Genomic DNA, 18,162 nt, shown 5'->3' on the forward strand with positions numbered 1-18,162 from the left:
CGCCAGCCCTCGGCTGGGCTTTCTGACCGCCCTGGAAGTTACGGCTCGGCTTTAACCGCACTTAGCGGCGGGGAGGGCACAACCCTACGGGGCTGCTGCCTACAGAGGCAGGGCACAACCGAGCAGCGAGGCACGGACCTCGGGGAGCCGCAGCCCGGGTGCCTAACGGGTGGGGGACCGGCGGGGACCCCGGGACCGACCCGGGCCTCCTGCAGGGCCCGGCAGCGCCCCGCCGCCGCCTTTCCCCCGGCACCTGAGGGCCGGCGGGTGCCGCCCCGCGGCGGGGCGCGCAGGCGCCGCTGGGCGGGCAGGTAGGGGCCGGGCGCCATGTTGTGAGCGGAAGCCGTGCCCGAGCGGCTGGGCCGGGGGGAGGGCGGAAGCGCGGCCCCGCCTGGCGGCGGGGAGGGACGGAGGGACAGCGGCTGCGGGCACCGCTCGCCGCCGGAGCCGCCGCCGCCGCCGCTACCGAGCCGCCGCCGACGGAGCGAGAGCCGGCCGGGGCGTCCCGCGCCCTGCCGTAGGGCTCGCCGCCCCCGGCCCGGGAGGAAGCGGAGCGCGGAGGCTGCGGGAGCGGCGCGGGGAAGATGCCCCTGGCTCAGCTGGCGGACCCCTGGCAGAAGATGGCTGTGGACAGCGCGGCCGAGAGCGGCGCGGAGGTACGGGGCGGGGGAAGGGGGGGCTGCGAGGGGGTCGAGGCGGGGGGGAAGTTGCGGGAGGGGCCGGGAGCCGGCCCGCGCTGCCCCCCTCCGGGGCTCGGGGCGCGCTCGGCGGCACCGGGCTGCTCCCGGCCCGCGCCCTCCCCTTCCGCCCCCTGCCCCGGCGGGGAGCGACCTGCGGCCGGCCCCGGCCCTTTTGTTCCACCGCAGGGGCTGGGAACGGCCCTAGGGGGTCGAGGGGGGCCGGGGTCTGCCCTCCCCCGGGGCCGGGGTGGTCGCCGCGGTTTGGCGAGCGAGCGGGATCCGTGCGCTCGGCGGCGGGTGCGGGGAGCGTCCCCGGCAGGCAGCGCCGTGCGGTTTCCTGCCGCTGCCCTGCCTCGCCGTGCGCTCCTGCCCTTGTTAGGCAGTGTGTGCTCGCCTCCTGCCCCGGGATCATGTGAGCCTGGAGACGGGATGCGCTCCGTCCGGGGCCGGGGGTGCCCGCGGTTCGTTTCGCTTCTTTGTGCGGTCTATGACCGTATCGGTCTGGAGCCGCGATAGCTGTGCTTGCTCTGCGATCCCCCGGTAGTCCGCGGTGCGTGTGTGCCGGTTGACCAGGCTCCCACCTGAAAGGAAATAGCCTCCTCTGACAGTGCAGCTTCCACCTGAATCTGCTCCAGCTGACACGCAGCCAGTCCGCTTCAAATGATGCCGAGCGTGAGCCCTATGGACTCAGGCCAGCCCAGAGCAGTTAGTCGCAAGGTTAGGACTTATTCCTTAGGTGAGCGGGGTAAAGAGGGAGGCCGATGTAAAGTTTCCACGGTATCGGAGGCATTTGTCCTTTTGGTGTTTGTCTTCCTTCTGCTCCAAGTGACTGCATCTCTGGGAGTCGAAAGAATCTGCAGTTCTCATCTGACAGCCCGAGCCGTCCTTTAAGTTGTTGCCAGTTGCTGTAGCTGCCCTCACGGAGTTCTGAAGCGGTTAGGTGATTGCTCCTTTTTAAGGGAGAGCAGCTACAGCAGTAGCATGGTGCTCGGGGGGAAGGTGGTAGGAGAGGTGAAAAGGAGAAAGCTTGCTTAGGTGAAGGGTTTGGAGGAAAGATCTTTGCTGTTACTTCAGACATCCATACTTACTACCTGTGTTTGATGTAATTAATAATGGTAGACTATATATGCCAGAAAGACAGCAAAATACATTGCTCTGTTTGAAATGTATGTACACGCATGATCAATTACACTTATTTGATATACTTCAGACATGATTTGTTCTTAAACTGCTGCCATGAACTTCTTGAGAAAAGTGTATTACCTCTTCCTAAATACATAAACACTTAAAAAAAATATCGACACGTGTCTACAGTAGTTTATAAGACACCTAAAAATTCTTCAGGACCGCTAACAAAACGTGGGACAGCAACTGAACTGACAGGTTTGCACCATAATGTGTTAGTCTAGAATAAATGCTTAGCTCTTGAAAAGACCAGGCTGTACCTATAAAACTGTTTCAAACAAAAGCAAAGCCTTCCCTCAAAGGGAAGAGTTAGGCTTAGAAAGGTCGCTTACTTGAAACTGTTTTTTTAAGAGGAGATGTTCCAGTAAAAATAGATGTCTGTCAAATACATAAACAAATGACCTAAATACATAACTTAGAATTTCAATTTACATGTGCTGTGTTTATCCATAGCGTAGCAGTCTCATAATTACAGACCCTGTCCTGCAAGAGTGTCCTTGGGCAAAAATATTTTGTACATCCTCCTGGAACCTCATTGTGATTTTAGTCATAGTTTGATAGTAGTAATGCCTTTAGCTGTAATACCAAGGTAAAGAGTCTCCGCTAACATTTCAGATGTGCTGACACAGCTCTTGTAACACTGTGTTATCCACGTGGAATTATGAATTATTGAGCTTTAAAACTCAGCTCGGACACTTCCTTTGTCTTAACAACTCTCTGGAGTTTTATATTGGATTTTTTTTTTAAATTTGTTTCCCAGTGAAGCCCCGTATTCAGTTGTATGCTGCTACCACTGAGGGGGTGATTTGCTGTGATATGTGGGCAAATTCAGTAGGAGGAATACAGTACCTTTAACTAGCATTAATTTTTCAGACAGCATAGTTAACCATCAACAGCTGTTGCAACTTAGGTGTACAGGACAGCAGATCTGTAAAACGTGGTCCTTCTGAAGATATAATGCAAACAGTTCTTTAGATAAGATACGGATTTTGAGTTTTCAGAGCTCAGTTGCAGGATTTCTGTTTCAACAGTTACAAATAGTTTGGTGATTTACATTGTATCTCTGACAGCATTTTCAATGTGTAAACTTGTTGAACAATGTATTTTAAAGCTAGTATATTAAGTACTGTGGGATTTTTTTTTAATGTTTCTTGTTTTAAATCACAACACCTTGAAAGCCCATAGAATTATACTATCTTTTATTGACTCAGGGCTGACTCAAGATCTATAACAAGGACAGGTTTGTTTTTCATGGTGAAAATGTGCCTGTTTTTTCAAGCCATTTTTCAAGCCATCTGCTTTCAAGCAAATTAAGTATTGATGATTTGAATTTGTATTTGGATGTCTGAATAACTAGCCTGAACCTCTGATCTGTACTCCCAGCTATGCATATTAATGTCAACTGGAGGAGAATGAATATAGTTACAGCAGCCAAGTTTTGGACACCAGTATGTTGAAAGAGTTGGCCATGATAAGGAGATATCGTTTGCTAGGCATCCAGGGAAGCATTTGTGCCATCTATCTTTAGGAGTTTTAATTTAGGTGCTCTAAATTGGCTGTGGAGAAAGTTCAGTTTTTTCCGCTGCCCTCTATAGAGGATTTATTATCACCTATTTAGGTACCTAAATAGAAGGTGTGAATTCTCTTTCTCAGAAATCCTTGTTTTATCCTCTGTATCCAGAATTTTATGAACCTTACACAAGACAATAGGTGCGAGCATTTAGGGGTCACGTTGCTGCTTAGAAGAATCCAGCACGATATAATTTTGGCTTTGTAATTCAGTTCTGATGTCAGTGTGACATTCTTGAAGTCGATGTATAGCTCTGGCGTGGAATCTGAAGTTCATCATGTTTCTTGCCACGGAAGCCAGGCGATCTGCTGGTTGCGATCCCCTCTGCACACCCTGTGCTGGTGTGTGTAATCAGTGCTCGACTTGTGTTCCACCACAGCGAGGGCTGGATTTACAGTAACTTTTTGTGCAGTCCGAGCAGACAAACAGCTGGAATGCTGAAGCAGGATCACCCAAAGGGGCTGGTCTGTGTGCATTTTGGAGGCCGTCTGTCATCTCTCCCTTACAGTGACAATTCTCAGCAGTGTCCTCACAGCGCTCTGCTATCGCTTCTGATACAGGGCTGTTGTCTGTACAGTGGATTCTGAGGTGTGGTGGTATTTTTTCAGATCTGTCAAGAGAAATTTTCTTACCGTGTGTCAGAAGTGGCAATTGGCAATATAATTCTCATCTAAATAAGTAGTATACCCAGTATTCAGCAAACTACTCTGATAGAGACACAGATAAGTTGTTACATATATGTAAATACTGATTTGAAAAACATACTATCTGCATGAAAGATATTTAGGTGGTTCTTCAGCCCTTCAGATCCTTAATGGCACGATTTTTACCCGTAGCATTTTTCAGTTTAGCAAATTACTGCTAAATGTGGCATGGTAGAGATTTCTTGCCGTTGGTTGGGTGGGACAGGAGGGGGCAGCTGCTTTGCTCAGCTTGGCTCAGCACCTTCACGCGGTGCTGCACGTTGGTTTCCTCGTGGAAGCTTTGATTTCTCAAATTTTTCTCTAAGTTTTCCTAGGACGTTGGCAGTTCTTAGCTTGTAATTGTTTTTTCCATTGTAGTACGTAGTATTTCTTGCCAGAGTTGGGCATTTAACACGCAGTAGATGGAAGCCGGCTGACGTGCTTGAAGGGTCATACTAATTGTAGTCCTTTTCCATTCAAAGTGCTTGACTTAGATTTACAATGATACACAGACTAAGGTGGGCATTTCATTACCTCTGCATATCAAAAAATATTAGCTTTATGAGTTGATTGATCCCGGGAACTGGCCAAGTTATCAACTTTAAGAACTCATGCAATATACTGGTTTTGTTATTAAGATATAATTCATTGCAGTATTTCAATAGTAAAACACTTAAGCAGTTCTTCAGGCAACAGCAAAACCTTGTGGCTGTTTGTTTCAATTGTAGTGACTTCTCGTGGGGAAATAATTTAACCAGTAAAACTGGAGAAGTTTCTCTTCAGGGAATTCTTATGTTTAGGCCAACTAAAGTGGTTAATTATTGCAAGTATTGTGCTAGATATTTGCATGCACGATGCCATGATGCTTATTCTCCCCTTACACTCGGAAATAAAACAAAATGCCTCATCCATTGGAAGCGGGGGGTGGGGGGGAAGAGTCCTGTTTAACAGATGGGAAAATGAGATTCAACATCTTAGTGACTCCGTCTAGCGTAATTCCTGGGGTCTGTTCTAGGTCTAGGAGATGAGCACTGGTTTCCAGGGACCCACTCCAGCGGCTCAACCACAAAGTTACTGCTAGCTGTTCTTATCAGTAACAGTTACCATATGCTGCCTTTGATGCAAGGAACCCCCTGTGGTATGCTTAATGCTCCACTTAACTCTTTTTGGAGGAAATGTTCTCTTTTTTTTTTTTTTGAATTTGAGTGACACAATTGGATTGTGTAAGAAGTAGCATGTGTCTCCTAAATGACATTATTATCATCTAAGACTGTTTTCTGACATAACTTTGAAAGCTCCAGGTCTTTTATTAACATTTAATTTCAAGCATTAACTCACTGGAACAGTTTGTGTTTACTATATGCAGAAGATGTGAGGCAATGGTATTTTGTCATGCTTTTAAGAGTCCAGCAAATCATAGCTTTGAAAAACGCTTTCTCTTCTTCTTGAAGCCAAACTTGTTTGTCCTGAAGGCTCAAAAGTTAGTGGTTTCTTGATGTAATTAGATCACGATTAATATTATTTATGTTATTTCTTATGACTTGGTTGCCAAATTAGTTACTGTTAGAACTCAGACTCACACATTATTTTTTTCACTCACTGAGGAGTCTTCCTTCTCCTGTCTTCCAGCAGTCACCACATGCTCCACAGGCACCTTGGAAATCCATGATTTTAGGAAGTAGCGAAGTTGTTCCACATCTTAGTCTGTCTTTCTACTAGAGCCTATTAAAACGGCTAAGTGACAAAATGAGCAGAAATGGGTAATGCTTTCCCTGACATCAACTAAATTTCAACCTCTGTCATTAATCGTAAGAGATTGTAAGAAGCCCACTGCTCCCCTTGGGAAGGAGCCAGGCCCGGCTCTGCAGCAGGCCGTGATGCGAAGCGTTTCTGCGTCCTGGTGTGGCCACAGACTGCAGTGGGACCATGTGCTGGAGGAGCTCGGGGCACTGGTAGCGCAACGTCTGCAGCAGGGAAGGGGTTCATGCTGTTTTCCTGTGTGGCAGTGGTCTGAATATATTGACGTCAGTGATTTCTGCCTGCTTATCTCTTCCTTTTTGAAGCAGATAAACAGATAATAGGCGGTGTGTATTTTACTAAGGCTGCTGAACCTCTGCATTAAGGGTAATAATTTGTCTTCCATGTAGGTAGGGAACTAAATGAAAATCACTCATCACTCTTCTCTTTCCTCTCCTGAGTAATCAAACATACATATTGTGGAGCTTCTTTTAGCTATAAAAAGCAGTTGGCCTGGACAAAGGTTTTATGATACTTGTATGTTTGGCATCTTGGATAATGCCATGCAACTCTCCTGGCTTGAAGTTGAGTTAATTCAGGGAATTAAAGTCACTGAAAGCTGCAAACTCTTTTTTAGTTCTCTTTTCTGACCTGGCTTGGCACAGGGCTGGCCAAATGCCAAGGGCAGCGTAGTAGGAAAGGGACTGCATTTCTGTGGCAGCTAGGCCACAGTCATACTCAAGTCATATTTGTACTCTGTACTTCTGAGTCATGAGATAAGTGGCACCGTAAAGTAGATAAAGTTCAGGTTAAAGTTGTCTGAGTATCATAACTTTAGGAAGTTGTTATTGGGCTCCGTACCCAAATAATGTGTGTTAATGGCTTGTATCTGAGCTTGCTTGCCTATAGAAAGGCAAGTGTTGGAAGTCCTGCCGCTGCTCCTAACGCTCAGCAAAAAATAAGTCAACTCAGTCAATAAAGTTTATAGGGAATTATGTGGAATTAATGGCAGATGAAGTAGCAGAGTTTTAGGTAAAGAAGTACTAGCAGTATTTTTTTCATAAAAATAAGCACTTCCACCTTTTGTTTTTGTTTGATTTTTTTTCTGGAAATTACAGGAGTTTTTTCAACTCCTTTGTGCTATTTTTAACAGTATATGCAAAATACGTTGAATATATGCTATGAGACAACAGCTAAAGAAAATCCGAGATGATAGCTCACTGCTACTCACATAATTAGCCTTATTCAGGTTAGGATTAAGGTAAGTGCTTTGGATGTGTGTGGTTCCCTAGCAGAGGAGTTAGGGCATGAGTCAATTCAGGTTCTATTAAGGCTCTAGATTTTAGTTAAGAACTAAAATTAATCTTCAGTAAGGAAGTTTTTACAATCTAAGGAGGAGTTACACATAAACATCTTGAGTGACATTTTAGGAATAGCTGATCACGCCTTGGTGCGCTGAGATAGGTTGGATGACCTCTCAAGGTCCCCTCAGTCTATTTTCAACTATTTTTCTGTGGACCTAAGAATTTTTTCTCAGAGTTTCTAAGCATTGCTGCTTAGAATAGCAAGTTTAAGCATGTGCAGCTTGAAAGGCTTTTACTGAATATAGTTGCACACAGTGCCTTCTTTTACCAGCAGCAAATTTGTTCTGAACGTTTCAGAGGGAATACAGCATTTTGTGCTGCTTTGAAACAAGCCAGAAGCATTGTTACAGCTTTACTCAGGTCAGGGATTGCAGGGTTCTTGAACTGTATTTGTTAGTTGAGTCCCTTGAAAACACCAGAGAGCAAAATGTGTCAGATCTGCGTATGATCAATGTTTTATTGGATAAATAATACAGAAAATATATTTAGAAATATTTATTTTTGGTATCTTAAACTTGATTTTCAGAAGATTTAAAGGAAACGAAAAGTTTTCATTAAATTCTGTAACTGGTGAAAAATTGTTGGGTACGTTTGAAAGTTTTGGTAGGTGAAAACTAGGAATTACCTGGGAGAATCTTCAGACATTCAGGTAACTTATCTAAATTCTCCTTCCAAAGCATAACTAAGTTATCACCTACGTCACATACTAGCCTTTTATAGTTTCTAACTACTGATTTTTACATGGTGTGATTCAGACCTCTTATCTTGTCTGCTTATTTACGCACTTGAAATGTCATCCTGCATTGATTTACAGTTCGTAATTCTTTATTTGTCCACTTGTAAACTCTAAGACTATAGCACTTTCGTTTTACAATATCTTAATTAGCGTGCATAGTTCTGCTAAAAGGCACCAATTACATGGAATATTCAGTAGTCATATAATATACCGAAGTCCACTAGTAGACGACTGGTTACTGACTTATATGCTCAAGCCCAATATTAATCATTAGGGAATACTAAGATTAATGGAAGAAAAATTATACCAAAAGCAATAATTACTGTTATTTTCATAAGAGTATTTAAAACAACTGACAAATGTAGTTGGGTGGAAAAAGTTAAAATGTTTGGCAGAGAGGCTACTTAAGCATCCTAAAATAATCTAGCAATAGTCTAAACACAGAACAGAGATGTTCTGGGGGAGGAAGAGTGTGGTGTCTAATATTCAACAAGCTTTGTGGTCAAACACACATTCTTCAGGAAAAAAGAAATCTATTAAAACTGTGTGAAAAAACATCCAGATCAGCGAAATCCATAATAACAGAACTTTGATTTGCAAGGGCAATGTAAGAATGGAGGTACCAAACTAAATCTATAAACTTTAAGTGTATACTATCTATAACAATACTGATGAAAGTAATGGGAAAATAGGAGAAGTCAGCACTACAGGACACACAAATGTTTTGTCTACTTACTATTTCAACTAATGATTTAGATACTTGTAAAGAACTGTGTAGTGGGAATGGTGGGTACCTAACATTATTATTAAATAAGGTATTCTGCACTAAATTGCAAATGCCAAATTGCAGTTCGAGATGCTCTTTCAGGTATTTTACGTACAAGATTACACACATGGATCCAGTGCCAATCAGTTACATGTGCTGGTTTTATTGTGCAGATGCCCAAGTTTGTACTATTGCAAACTTGATTATAAATAAAAGAAAAATTACAAGTGACATTAGGGCTGTTGATCAATATATAGTTGTAGTGTGGAGTACGGGCTATCCCATGCTTCACAAAAGTGTTTGATTGATTGTGAGCTAGGTGTGGACTGCATTTCTGGATGTACTCACTTATTACAAACGGTTTAGTATGGTTATATCTTCTCAATATCAGTCCCCAAACCTATGCCACCACTTGTTGCCACTACATCTCTTCCAGCCTTCCAGTGCAGTTATTTATGGGCATGTGTTACAGGTCAAGAGTAAAATGGTCTGAATTTAACAAAACAAAAACAGCAACAGCAAAGGCCATTAAACTGCTTACTTGCCCTGCAAAGTCAGGTGTAAGAATTTCAGTTTCAAACCTGTAGCCTTTGATTGTTAGAAATATTGAAGGTTGATTGACTGTTGTGTCAGGGGTTCTGCAAGCTCATGTGGTTGACGTTCATACGCCAGCTGGCTGATGCAGGTTCTCTAGGATTGTCTGCTTTATGCCTGGTCAGGGAACCTGCAGGATCTCCTTTGTGTTCCTGTCCGTGTGCCTTCAGGAAAATTGCTGGAACCTAACTGTGTTTAAGTATTCAGTTCTACCAACTTAATGAAATGTGGCAACAGGTTTAAAAGCTTTGGGGAATGAAATTTACCTCCAACAACATGGCTGTTTCCACTGGAAGTTAGAGTAGGAAATTGCACTTTAGTGGACTGGGTAGCATTTTGTAGATTACCTTTATTAAGGGGTGTGTGCCCTCATTTCAGTGGTGTAATTTGATTGCTGACATGTTTAGGGGATAAGTAGAAGCTTTTTGTAGACCTTTTATATTGTTTTTATTATAGTTCTCTTATGCTGTCATCTGAAATACCTGGTACTCACTGCTTTTGGAGTTAGGGTACTGGAAATAACCAGATATTTGGTCTATTCTGCTTGTTTGGCATCCCTGCTACAGCAACGGTGCAGCTGAAGAATAATCCATGTCTAGAGTCATTTGAAATAAATCCATCTGTGCATGCAAAAGATGCATTCAGCCTTCTCTTATTCTATATTCTTCAGACTATTATATCTAGTCCCAGTCTGTTACCTCATTGAGACGTGTCCTTGGCTCTAATTAAATACTAGAGCAAGTTTAGCCTAGCAAGAGGGAACTTATTTCATTCACTCACCTCTTAAGCATGCTGCTGATTTCATTCCTCACAGTGGTTTAAATATTGTCGCTTCCAATGTGAACTTCTTGGCTTTACATCTTAACTCTTAAGAAATACAGTACAGTTTGTGGACCTTCTGAATACACAGCTGCTTTCTATTTAGTAGTATCTCAACTAACAACAACAAACCATAAATCACACATACATATTCTTCTTTACCTTACGTGGCTCAGGCTGTTCCAGGCAAAACTGGTTCTACCATCCAGTGATTCCTTAGCATAATCATTGTTTGGGGAGACTTATTTAAAAAGATCTTGCTAATCTGGTGATCTGGCTCAGACACGGCTGCATGGCATACATGCTGACTTCTTGAGTTTGTTTGTACTGCCAGCAAGTGTGTTTGGAATCCATTTATTGAATTCATGTGAAAAGTAACTGAAAGCAATGCAGGATTAGACAGGAAAACCAGATTGTAAAACCCAGTTCATTTGTGATGCAAAAACTTTCTGCTTTTTGTTTCTTGTGGTAGACTGATGTTGAAGTCAATGGGGTTAAAGACTAGAGCTGTCTCAAAAAGCAGTTGATCTCAATTTTTTTTGTCTTTAAAGAGAGGTTTGTCTCAAGTTTCTGATGGTGTTCCACTTTCAACTATTTTATAGTTGCCTTAAAATAGTAAAAGTGAAATCTTAAGGCTTACAGTTTAGTGAAGTCTTACTTAACCTGCAGTTAATGTACATTATTTTTCAGTGGAGGGATTGTTGTAGCAGAAGTCACTATTTCTGCATGTGGAGTCAGTTTAGAGCAGATGGCTTTGATACACAAGTTGCCCTAGTTTAGGCCCCCGAGTTTAGCCATCATTAGTTGTCAGGACATTATAAACTCCTCCTTTCAGGCTGAAGTCAATTGTCTTGTTCTGCTGTTTTTCTGCTCATTTTTTCCTATTGACAAGATCCTCTGGAAGCTATCTTGTGGCATGAATAGAGTATGGAGATACATAGCTAAAATGCAAATGCTAATTTAACTTTAATGTATGCTATAGATTTGAGAAAAGGGAAAGTCTGTGACTTGATAGAAATGGCATATGTATAAACAATTATGCTTCCTTGTAAACAAGCTTTATTGAAAACACTCGTTCCTGTAACTTAGATAAGCTGGTATTTTTATGGTCTTCTGTTCGATAATTTCAAATTTTTGTGTGTCTTAAGGAAGAATAATACGATCTCTGCAATCTATACTCTAAGCAGGAGATATTACAGAGGGGGAAGCTTAGGCTTTTTGGAACATTGTCTTAGCAAATAACCCCTAACTGTACAATTTGAAGGTATAATGCTGACTGCTCTTAACTGAGAATTTAATAAAAATTGTATTTTCCTCTGTAGTAACCTGTGAAAGTAACCAGTAACCTCTGTAGTAACATGTGAAGCCGTTTCTTACTACTCCTTCCTTCATGGAAACATGGTGTCTAACCAGAAGTCTCTAATATCTTCCTGAAGTCAGTTCAGGTGAGAAAATGACAGTGTTATCACGTGAGCTCTGCACTGGAGACAGAATCAGCTGGGCCCTCTTCTTTCCTCCCATTAAAAGAAAAAAAAAAAAAGCCTGTGTTATATTTGGGCAATCCATAACTCTCATAATCTAGCTTTATCCAGTTGTATCTTTTAGCAAAAAATGCACAGGGAAGAACTTGGTAGGAAGCTGGTAATCATCTGAGGTGGAACATTTGGTATATGTGGCATATCTGGAAACTACAGTTCGTAAGTTGCTGAGGTTTAATCTGTCTTTTCATAGAAAATATTCTCCTCCAGCCACTTGCAAGCCAGAAGACTCTGTTGATCAGAAGTTGTTACAGAAGAACACAAGGAAGGTTCCACCCAAGAAATCTGTTGAAAAACGGAACTGTGGGAAGGAACTTGCAGGACGAAACTCAAATCTCTGAACCCTGCTTAGCAGCTTTTCTTAGCTTTCTGGCATCTAGAAAATATGTATCCGTGTAACTTTATTTTCAGTAGATAAAGTTCTGTGAAAATAGATTAATTAGGCCTTGTGTTCTCTGGGAAAACAATGCAAAAATGGAAAAAACTTTGCTTCCGCCGGTACTGGAGGACACAGCTATTTGGAGTATTTTTTTTTTCATTTTTTTCAAAAAGCACGTTAAATTTTGTAAAACATTAGAGCAAGCAAAGAGTTAAAGCCCCAGGTGATATCCTTTACCACACCTTAGGAAACATATTTTTCCTTACAGCTTGCTAATATACATATCACTCTAAGTCTTTCTGGGAAAAAATGCCACTTAGAGATTCCCCAAGTTATAGTAACCACTGTCAAGGAAAAGAAAGCATTTGTTAACCAAGAAGGCATTTAGGCTTTTTTTTTTTTTAATCTGTATGACTAAATTTCACATTTGAAAGCTTTTTAGAATGGTCTTTAGGAATGTACTAAAAGTAGTATGTGGACCATTTTGTTAGCCAGCAACTGTAAGCATTTGTATTTTTTTATAAGTATATAGTGTAGTTACAAATGTAGTACTCATGGCAGAGTAAGGACTGACTGTTGCCACACAAGATACTGGTCTAAAAAAGAACCTGTTTATCTGTTCTTTGATGTGGCTTTTTGCTGCTCAGTCTCTATTGGATTTTTTTTTTGAAGAGGTTGTAGTAATAGAAAATAATCTCTAGCTTTGTAGTAGTAAGACTTAAAATGCCAAGCTTTTTTACATGTTTCTTACTGTGACTTCATCCAATTTGATCATACATGAGGATCAGAGTGCCATGGCACCATGTGCCAGCCATAGGCAGCCTTTTGTGCCCACTTCCAATGATTTTTTTTTGTTTTGTTTGACAATATGCTCTTGATCCTATAGAGTATGCCACATAAGCCCATCAACAATGTGTATTTCTGTAGCTGGATTCAGCATCTCTAGTAACTTGCTGTGTCTGTTTTTTACAGAATGGACAGCAAATTGTGGATGAACCTATGGGAGAAGATGATATCAACCCACAAACTGTGAGTAAAAGATGGTTGTAATAAAGATAGTAATGTATTATGGCACACTGGTATCACAGTTTGCAGGCAGGTTGCCAATAAAGCTGTGTTGTTTAGGCTTACTTGCCACGAAGCTTACTTAAGCCAGTTTAGGATCCTGATACTTTTCAGAGTTCTTTCTCACTGGCTCTTGTCTGATGTGGTATCCTACTGTTTGTTCTGATGAACTTTCCTGCTTTCCATACTATTTTTAGTATGAGGTAGGCTTTCCTGTGGAAAGCACAAAGCTGAATATGGTAGAAATTATAATTGGATTGGGGAGTGAGAAGTCTTGATAGTAAAATGTGGCTACGTAGAGCATTCCTGAACAAGGAGGAAGGTTGATCTCCTCTGTTCTTATCCTTGCAAACCTTAAAACTGGTAGTTCGTTTTTTTTATTGTTCGCTTTTTCCTAGTGCCAGTGAGCAAAGCACTTCCATTGCCTTCTGTTAGTCTCATCAGTGCATAGGTGAAAATATTTTACATCTGTGAGTTCCAGAGTGTGCTTTATTAATAGTTAAGATTTCAGCTGTGGTCATGTCACAACAAATGATTCTCTCATAGTTAAATTCCACACAGATTCCGTTGAAGATGCATGTGTGCTTACTGTATGAAATCTGATTCTTTCAGAGTGACAGCCTATACCATAGCTTTTCCCCTTCTAGTTTGGTATGTAAGGTGTACAGCAGCTCTTGCCTTTGTTTCTTCTGTACTGTTGGGAGATTTTTTGGCAGTGTTTGTCTATGTTGTTTCATTGTTAGTGTTGGTCATTTCTTATTTTCTTTCTTGACCTGTGTGAAACTAGAATATTTGCTTAATCTGTAAGATTTTCTATGTCCTTTCTACATAGATTATTAGGATTATACTAAACCAAGACATTAAATTTTAGGTCTTCTTCCTGTGTTTCCAGCTGAAAAGTTTAGATATGTCTCTCTGGAGTGTATTCAAGAATAGCAAAGCTAGTCAATTGAGGCACAGTGGTTTCTTAATTCTTTTCTTTGTGGGTTCCAGTTTTGCTCTTTTGATGCTATTTTGGCTAGTTGATGTAGAAAAGAACTTCTGTTTATTGGTTCAGAGCTAACAAATCTAGAGGGATCCAGAAAAGTTTGTATGGAGATACTTGAAGATGAAAGCTGTAGGTGTCAGTTTAGCTGGTGACTTAAGACCATTCTCTCTCAGATGAGTTGCTCAATTCTGAAACACGCTTAGTAGAAACTTTCATAGTGGAAGAATAGCCAAAGGCTAAGGCTGAACTATTAATACAGATCTCACGTGTTTGCCGTAAATCAATCTGAAGAGTAAACAGAGTGCTTTGAACTAATACGTTGTGAAGTACGTACAGGAACAAAGTGGTTCTTCTGAGTTTGAACTGGCAGGTGAACACAAAAAGAAGTATCTATCCTTTTTCTTTCTTCCCTGTAACTTTTTTTTTTTAATTTTAGTTATCCATAAATTATAAAAGCCTGTACCTCAGTCCTCCTTGCTTTCCGGTTTCAGTAGTCTTTCAAGGGAAGACCCAGGGTGAGGAAGGACCGTGAAGCTGCAGTTTCTTTTGCTCTTGTTATTGAGAGGCATTAATCAGGTATTCTTAACCCAGGTCTCTTGAACATAGGGCTGGCTGCTAAAGATCACAGTCCAGAAGGTTCATACATAATCTGCAGAAGGTCCTTATCTTCATATCAAACTTGCAGTTTACAAAATCTTGTGATGTGGAGATATGACTGACTTCAAGTTTCTTCATGCAATCCCTGTGACTTTCTCAGGTATGAAGGCAACTTTAGTATTTATCTGGAGTTTTGTGTCAGACAGCACTAGCTGACTGTTACCCTTGGTGATAAAAGGGCCTTACTGATAAAACACAATTTTTGGAACTCCAGGTATGGTTGAAGTATCATAGAATCACAGAAAGGTCTGGGTTGGAAGGGACCTTAAAGATAACCCAGTTCCAACCCCCCTGCCATGGGCAGGGACACCTCCCACCAGACCAGGTTGCCCAAAGCCCCATCCAGCCTGGCCTTGAACACCTCCAGGGATGGGGCATCCACAGCTTCTCTGGGAAACCTGTGCCAGGGCCTTACCACCCTCACAGTGAAGAATTTCTTCCTTATATCCAATATAAATCCATCCACTTTCAGTTTAAAGTCGTTACCCCTTGTCCTACCCCTACACCCCCCCAAAAAAGAGTCCCTCCCAACTTCCCTGTACAGGCCCCCTTTAGGCGCTGGAAGGCCTCTATAAGGTCCCAGTGGAGCCTTCACTTCTCCAGGCTGAACAACCCTAACTTCCGCAGCCTGTCTTCATAGGAGAGGAAGTAAAATATATTGGAGTTCATATGCTGATACCGTACATTGTGCAGACTTCAGCTTGTGATAGATGGTCAAAGCTCTTTCCATCTATGCAAATGGATATAATTACTTACAGCTTACGTTTCTGCTGATGTTGTGGGTGGAGCCATTTTAGATAATCAGTGAGTTGTCTTTTCTCTTCCATGCTTGTCTTTAAACGTAGCAGTAGTAGACGTAGCTCTAAAGCTGATGTGAAAAGTCAGACATTGAAAGTCTGTGCTACGTAACCACTTCTGATTCCTCCTCATAGCATGCAGGGCTCCTATGTCTTTAACACAGTGTGAAGAAACAAAGGATGTGCTTACGGGTGACTCGGAAGTAGTGCAGTGTTAGAGTTGAAGGAATATAATACAATATAATAAGGCAACAGCAAAAGGGGGTCATTTGTTCTACGTATTCTGCATAACATAGGCTATAATGCTTACTTGAATTCTTTTTTGATCTAGAACATTTCTTTTGGCGAAAGTGTTCAGTTTTAGTTGAAATCTTAGTAACAGTGATTAATGAGCTCAAATACTCATTGATATATTCTGACTATTGCCATTGCTTGATAACATTTTATTTATTTATTTTTGTTAACTTCACCTTTTACCTATGAGCTTTTTGACACGTTTATCTGCTAAAATGATATTTTCTGTAGTATTATATTGGGTTTACATAACAAGGTTTTAGTAGTGGAGGGGGTGGCCTCTCTTGAGAAGAGTCTGGGGGTTATCCCCATGCTAGATAGCTGGTTCCAAAACACAACCACTGCTGGTTACTGCTGGGCCCATCGGTGATTCTCATGGTGCCTCTGTGATGACATATTTATGGAAGGGTTAAAAAATTGTTAAGCAGCAGTTGTGAGAGAGGAGTGAGGAAAAATGTGAGAAACAACCCTTGCAGACACAAAGGTCAGTGAAGAAGGAAGGGGAAGAGGCGCTCGAGGTGTCAGAGCAGAGATCCCCTAGCAGTCCATGGAGAAGACTGTGATAAAGCCCATGGTGAAGCTGCCCATGGAGGACCATGTTGGAGCAGGTAACACACCGCAGGCTGTGGAGGACCCTGCACCGAAGCAGGTAGATACGACCTGGAGGAAGCTGCAGTCATGCAGAAACAGGCTCCTGGCAAGAGTTGCAGCCCATGGAGAGGAGCCTATGGCTGTAGTAGGAGGTCTGGTAGGAGCTGTGGCCTGTGGGATGCCCATGCTGGAGCAGTCTGTTCCTGAAGGTCTGCATGCCCTAGAAAAGACCCATGCTTGGGGCAGTCAGTATTTCATGGTAGGGATCCCACAGTGGAGCAGGAGAGAAGTGTGAGGAAGGAGCAGCAAAGACAAAGTGTTGGGAACTGACCCCAACCCCCATTCCCAACCCCTTGTGCCGTTCAGGGGTCACAGGGAAGAAGGATGTGGAAGAGTAAGGAATAAAGGAGTGAAGTTAAGCCTGGAAGGAAGGTGTTTTTAGTTTTGTCTTTTTCTTGTTATCCTACTCTATTTTTAATTGGCAATAAATCGATCTTCCCCCAGCAGTCTGTTTTGCCCATGACAGTGAATGGTAGGCGATCTCCCTGCCTTTATCTCAACCCACAAGATTTTGTACATCTTATCTTCTTCCTCTGTCCCATTGATAAGGGGGAGCAAGAGCATGACTTGGTGGGCATCTGGCAGCCAGTCAAGGTTAGCCCACCACAATTATCAGATTTCTCTTTCAAGATTTAATAACTGTGGGATTACTTACAGGTGATTTCCTGTACTTTCTTCAGACATTTCCAAACCCTTACTTTTGAGGGGGGGAGCAACCTATTTAACCATGATTGCAGCCATTAAAAAAAAAAAAATCTCTAATATTCTTTCTATGATGCTTGAGCTGTTTGATTGTTTTAGCATTTTAATCCTTCAGACTAGTATTTTAGTTTGTTTGTTTGTTTGTTTCATTTATTGCTAGGTTGTGGTGAATAAAGCCAAATTGTTTTAAATCACTGCTGACAATTTTTTTTGGGGGGGGGGGGGGGGGGGGGGGGGAGTAGGCTTTTGACTCCCTAAAAAAAATACTACAGCTGCTCAGTTATAGCTGGAAGCTAGTCTTTGACTGTCGGCTATTAAAATACTGTCGGCTATTAGGCTATTAAAATACTACCTCAGCTGAGATGCAGTAGATTTCTTTGTGGTTCATGTCTGTTTCGGTATAAGATAAAGACTAATTTTAAATTGCCATTGAAACTCATTTAAATTCTTCTGTTTAACCTTGTGTTGAAAAGGGCTTCTTTGTTCACTGACAATCCATGAAATTTCTCTGCTGTAACCTGAGGACAGTAGCATGAACGGGCCTAGCATGTGTAGACTCTTGTACGTCAGGTCAGAAGACAATATTCTCACAGTTGTGTAATGTATGCAAGTTCAGGATAGAGAGTTGCCACAGCTCTGTGTAGAGAGAAGAGGGTGAAAGCTTGAAATAATGCATCCTTGTGCAGTGTTAATGTTTGGATAATATGCTGATAATGCAAATTGGATAAGAAGTTTAAAACAAATGTAAAAGCCTAATGCAATTTAGTCTGCATAGGAAGTCCCCCTAGTATTGTGCATATCAAAAGATAAGTTTCACATTGTTAGATCCCTGTTCTTTCGCCCAGAAGTGAAGTTAATGGACAGGAGAGTCTGAGTTGCACAGATTTGTTTCAAACTCAGTGGTTTGTTGTAAGAAAAGCAGGAGATTTAAGGGTACATACCTGTTTCTGAGGAGTC

General features: G+C 42.1%; 1 protein-coding gene across 2 annotated transcripts in view; it reads left to right on the top strand.

Annotated features, from left to right (window-relative positions):
* The first annotated feature begins 341 nt into the window (after positions 1-341).
* RPS6KA3 (ribosomal protein S6 kinase A3) overlaps positions 342-18,162 on the top strand; it is a 73,855-nt gene continuing 56,034 nt past the window's right edge. Inside the window, exons 1-2 of one of the 2 annotated variants that reach the window (XM_048066771.2) lie at positions 342-656; positions 13,024-13,080. In XM_048066771.2, the coding sequence (XP_047922728.1) occupies positions 585-656; positions 13,024-13,080 (129 nt within the window). In that variant the 5' untranslated portion in view covers positions 342-584. The remainder of the gene's footprint in view (positions 657-13,023; positions 13,081-18,162) is intronic. The other variant, XM_048066770.2, reaches the window with a different exon arrangement.

Source organism: Anser cygnoides, chromosome 1 (genome assembly GCF_040182565.1).
Source record: "Anser cygnoides isolate HZ-2024a breed goose chromosome 1, Taihu_goose_T2T_genome, whole genome shotgun sequence".
Taxonomy (NCBI): Eukaryota; Metazoa; Chordata; class Aves; order Anseriformes; family Anatidae; genus Anser; species Anser cygnoides.